Genomic DNA, 4,021 nt, shown 5'->3' on the forward strand with positions numbered 1-4,021 from the left:
AAATTGTGCTTCATTTGTCTTGAATGGCCGCTTGCTCTCTCTCACTTTGTCTCGCGGGAGTGAGCTCCTTGGTTGCTAAGGCATGGCCAGTACCTTAGTGCATGTTAAGGTATTAATTTATTAATGAGTGGGCATTAATAAATTTTTAGACGTAACCTGAATATAGGACTCTGAGAAAGTACTAGTTGATACAATACCATAGGCACCAAAAAGAAAAAAATATTCAAAGCTCGCGACGATAAGCTCACAAAAAATTATCCCCCATATAACTTTATGGAAACATACTAATAAAAGGAACAGTAAACATTATTTTCTCTCTCTCTCTCTCTCTCTCTCTCTCTCTCTGTATATATATATATATATATATATATATATATATATACATATATATATATAGATATATATATAGATATGTATATGAAAGAAGAGTTTCACAAAGCTATCACGTGGCAAAAATTTGGAGGTTTGGGAAGGGGAGGAGAAAGTTTGTGGAGGTTCGAGTACAATTTGAATTTGGAGGTCTCAAAAGACGTGTAAAGCACGAGTTTGCTGACTAGTACTAATATAAGGAACAGTAGACATTATTTTCATTGCAAAACGAGCGTTCGAGCACTGCTCATGTTCCTGCATTCTCACACATGTTGGGGAGTTTGTGCTTTTTCAAATTCTAGGACACCCATATATCAATCTAAAGCATTGTTATAAATATATATTATACATTATCGAAAGAGCCAATTCAACCAAACCACACTCATCCTTAATTCCATCAACTAAGCCTTATAGTCCTCCAAGATCTTCGTTGCGTTTTTTGATGATCGCGTTCTATATGTATGATCATCATCTTATTATTTATACACATAGCTCGCATAGTAGACTGATCGAATCATCAAGCAGCAGGGACTGCAATTTTGAGTGAATCTACGTATGCCTTCCCCTGGAAGCCCTTGGAAAAGAAATTGAAAGAATACTCCCCGTAGAGAGACGCTTGATAGAACGCCGCATTGTCTTCCTCCACGAGAAGAGCAGCTGGCACAACGGTCACATTCTCAGCCGGGCTGCTGCAAGAGAGGACTGTCATTCGGGTTTGCTTCGAATTCAGCACAGCACGATGCTCCACGCTCTTATACCTTCCATTAGTGAAGATCTACAGAGCCAGTAAGGTCGGTCACCACACAGGAATACAATGTGATCGCTTCTCAGATTCATGAGTTATCACCAATTAAATCGATATATTTCATGGAACAATTAGCATCAAATTGAACGTCGGAGCTTAATCGATTGAAATTAGCCCACCTGCATCTGATCACCAAGGTTGACGAGGATAGCGTAGGGCACCGGCTGGACTGCAATCCAGCCTCCGTCCTTCTTCACTTGAAGGCCAACCACATCGTCTTGCAGCAACAGAGTGAGGCCGCCTGGATCAGAATGGCTTCCCGTGCCAAGTGCCAACTCGGGCTCGGGGCATGGTGGATAGCGATTCACGTGCAGCAGCTGCCTTGATCCTTGGAAGGCTTCTTCGAAGAAAAGGGGAGGCAAACCGAGGCCCTCTGAAATGACAGCCAGGAGTTCCTGCCAGTGTTCGAAAAAAACCCGGGTATAGTGTAATTTGCACTTGTAGATTTTTAAAATTACCTTCAAATTTGAAACTTAAGGGTACAAAAACCTGCAGATTTTGAGGGGTTGTAGAACAAAAACCTTCAAAATTTGAAAATTTTCTTTATAAATAATTTCACAATTTTTAGATGAAGGTTTTGTACTTTTTGGGAAAATAGTTTTTTTCGAACACTGGTTCCTGCGCCAGCGCTCGCATCTCCTTGTTGTATTCGAGAACGGTTTCTCTGGTGGCAGCAAATAAAGGCCGTCAATAAAATAATCTATTCAGCTACTATTATAAATGTTTTAACAAAAGGAGCACCCACTTGTATCCGGCAGGCTTCTCCGGCCACTCTCGGTTGTCGACCTGACCGGGAGGAAGGCACCAATGGCGCAGCACATCTCTCCACTCCAAGACGCTGTCGTTGTAAGGATTGAAGCTGGTCCCGAAACGAAGAGCCTTGCCTTCTGGCAGGAACTTCATTTCGTGAGAAGAGAATTTCATCTTTTCCTCCACAGGCAGGGCGAAGAACTCGTCGGCCACTTGCCGCATTCGATCTAGCAAGGAGTGAGAGACAGGGTGGTTAATGAGTTGGAAGAATCCCCAGTCTCTGCAGGCTTGTGCAACTTGTGCGACGATGGAAGCACGCTGGCCGTGATCGTGCAGCCCCGAAAGATCGATCACGGGAACGGCACCGATACGAGCGGCGTCTGCAGGGTCAGAGGAGAGCTCATCAGCAGGGCGAACATAGCAAGCAGGGACTTTCTCGACACCTGCCTCTACCATAGCGTGCACCCCCCTCAACAACGTGGCGGCCGGGAGCTCATGATGATCCATCGTCCCCGGGATCCCTCTTATAAGCAGCTGCAGGAAAGACAGACTTGGCGTTCCACAGGGAGTAACTATCTCATCTAGAATGAGCTCTGTTCGGGCGCACTCATATATATATGTGCGTGTGTATAGCTGGGTGAGCGCCAGCAGACGATGAAGAGAGTATTCTAAAGCGCCGATGAGGAAAGCTAATTAGCGGAAGAAAGACTGATCAGTCTCTGAAGCTGATTGATTCTTCACAACTTCCAAGGCCCTAGGGGCTAGGGCCTGCGCCGGTGGACCTCTGACAAACCATGTCGCAGGCAGACGTGCATGCGGAGAACTCTACGGGTCTACGGTTCTCTGTCTGTCTGTCACCAAAAACGTGGCGCCGGTCAATGATTCTCTTGGACCTTGGGTAAGCGAAGAGAGTATTCTAAAGCACCGATTAGGAACGCTAATGGCCGGAAGAAAGACTGATCAGTCTCTGATGCTGATTGATTCTCCACCGCAGAGACTCCAACTTCCAAGGCCCTAGGCCCTAGGGGCTATAGGCCTAGCCTGCGCTCGTTTTCACCTGCAAGACGCATGTGGGGGGGACGGTGGACCTCTCACAAACCATGTCGTTTATCGTAGGCCGGGAGACGTGCATGCGGAGAACTCTCCGGTTCTCTGTCTGTCTGTCGCGCCACTTAATGATTCTCTTGGACCTTGACTTGTTCCATGCAAGCTGCACATGCACTTTTCCTTTTTGAACAGTCATTATTTCCTAGGTTCCTCGTACTGTGTACACTGTAAAACACACTACAGACAAATTTACAAACTACAATACAATGTAGCTGAATCTCGAAATTTTTGACTACCGTTTTGATGTTTGAACTGGCTTGAGCCTTGAGGTACCGGTATCCTACTGGGATTCAAAGAGGCAAGGCATTTTAAACCAAGGCTTTAAAGATGAATCGACTTATAATCCAACCCTTTAAAGATGAATTGACCGATAATCTAACCCTATAAAGAAAAAGAGACGTGAGTGAGTGAGAAAAGCTACGTGTAAGGAATACCTCACATGTTGAAATGCAAGAATGTGAGTGAGAAAAACATGTTGCTCACATTCTTGCATTATAGATATGAAGTAGAGTTATGTTGATGATAAACGCATGCATAATGCATACTTAAGTCATGTTTCATAGAAGGGAAACTTTTACATATGTTTTCCAAAAATTCCTTCAGCGTTCCAAAATAAAATAGGTAATCTTCGACTTCTGAAAATCCGAAATTAGAATCTCCTTTCCAAAATAGGCCCATAAACTTTCCACCAAAATAGATTGTCTTCAACTTTGAATGCAAAATCTGATCTTCTTTCCAATTAATCTTCTTCTCAAAAAGGCCCATCTACAAAATGTGAGAATAATCTTGCCCTTCTACTTTCCAAAACAGCCTGTCTGCAGCCTCTCTGCACCATCTATTATAGAATGTGAAAATAAATTATATGAAGTTTAAAAACAAACAATTTGAAGCCTATAATTTTAAGCAAACTGGATTCATCCCCGTTGAATCCCATCAACCCTACACATAAACTAAAATAAAAAATAAAAACCCAATTCAATGGTATTTTTT

The 4,021-nt window shown here is 43.3% G+C and overlaps 1 protein-coding gene across 1 annotated transcript; it reads right to left on the reverse strand.

Moving 5' to 3' along the window:
* Window positions 1-754: 754 nt before the first annotated feature.
* Window positions 755-2,526, reverse strand: LOC147620208 (fe(II)/2-oxoglutarate-dependent dioxygenase 4-like). Its single transcript, XM_086772599.1, has 4 exons — window positions 1,920-2,526; window positions 1,787-1,838; window positions 1,294-1,596; window positions 755-1,144 (listed from the first exon to the last, which is right to left on the reverse strand). The coding sequence occupies exons 1-4, from the start codon at window positions 2,429-2,431 to the stop codon at window positions 887-889; spliced, it is 1,125 nt and encodes a 374-aa protein (XP_086628725.1). The 5' UTR covers window positions 2,432-2,526; the 3' UTR covers window positions 755-886.
* Between the last annotated feature and the right edge of the window lie 1,495 nt (window positions 2,527-4,021).

This window comes from Cibotium barometz, chromosome 32 (assembly GCF_041138505.1).
Source record: "Cibotium barometz isolate CiBa-2024 chromosome 32, ASM4113850v1, whole genome shotgun sequence".
Lineage (NCBI taxonomy): Eukaryota > Viridiplantae > Streptophyta > Polypodiopsida > Cyatheales > Cibotiaceae > Cibotium > Cibotium barometz.

Coding starts and splice junctions, on each gene's coding strand:
- LOC147620208 (XM_086772599.1), bottom strand. CDS start 2,431: ATGGATCATCATGAGCTCCCGGCCGCCACGTTGTTGAGGGGGGTGCAC. Junction 1,597..1,786: donor GAGCGCTGGCGCAGGAACCA/GTGTTCGAAAAA, acceptor AAATTACACTAT/ACCCGGGTTTTTTTCGAACA. Junction 1,145..1,293: donor ACCTTGGTGATCAGATGCAG/GTGGGCTAATTT, acceptor CTGGCTCTGTAG/ATCTTCACTAATGGAAGGTA.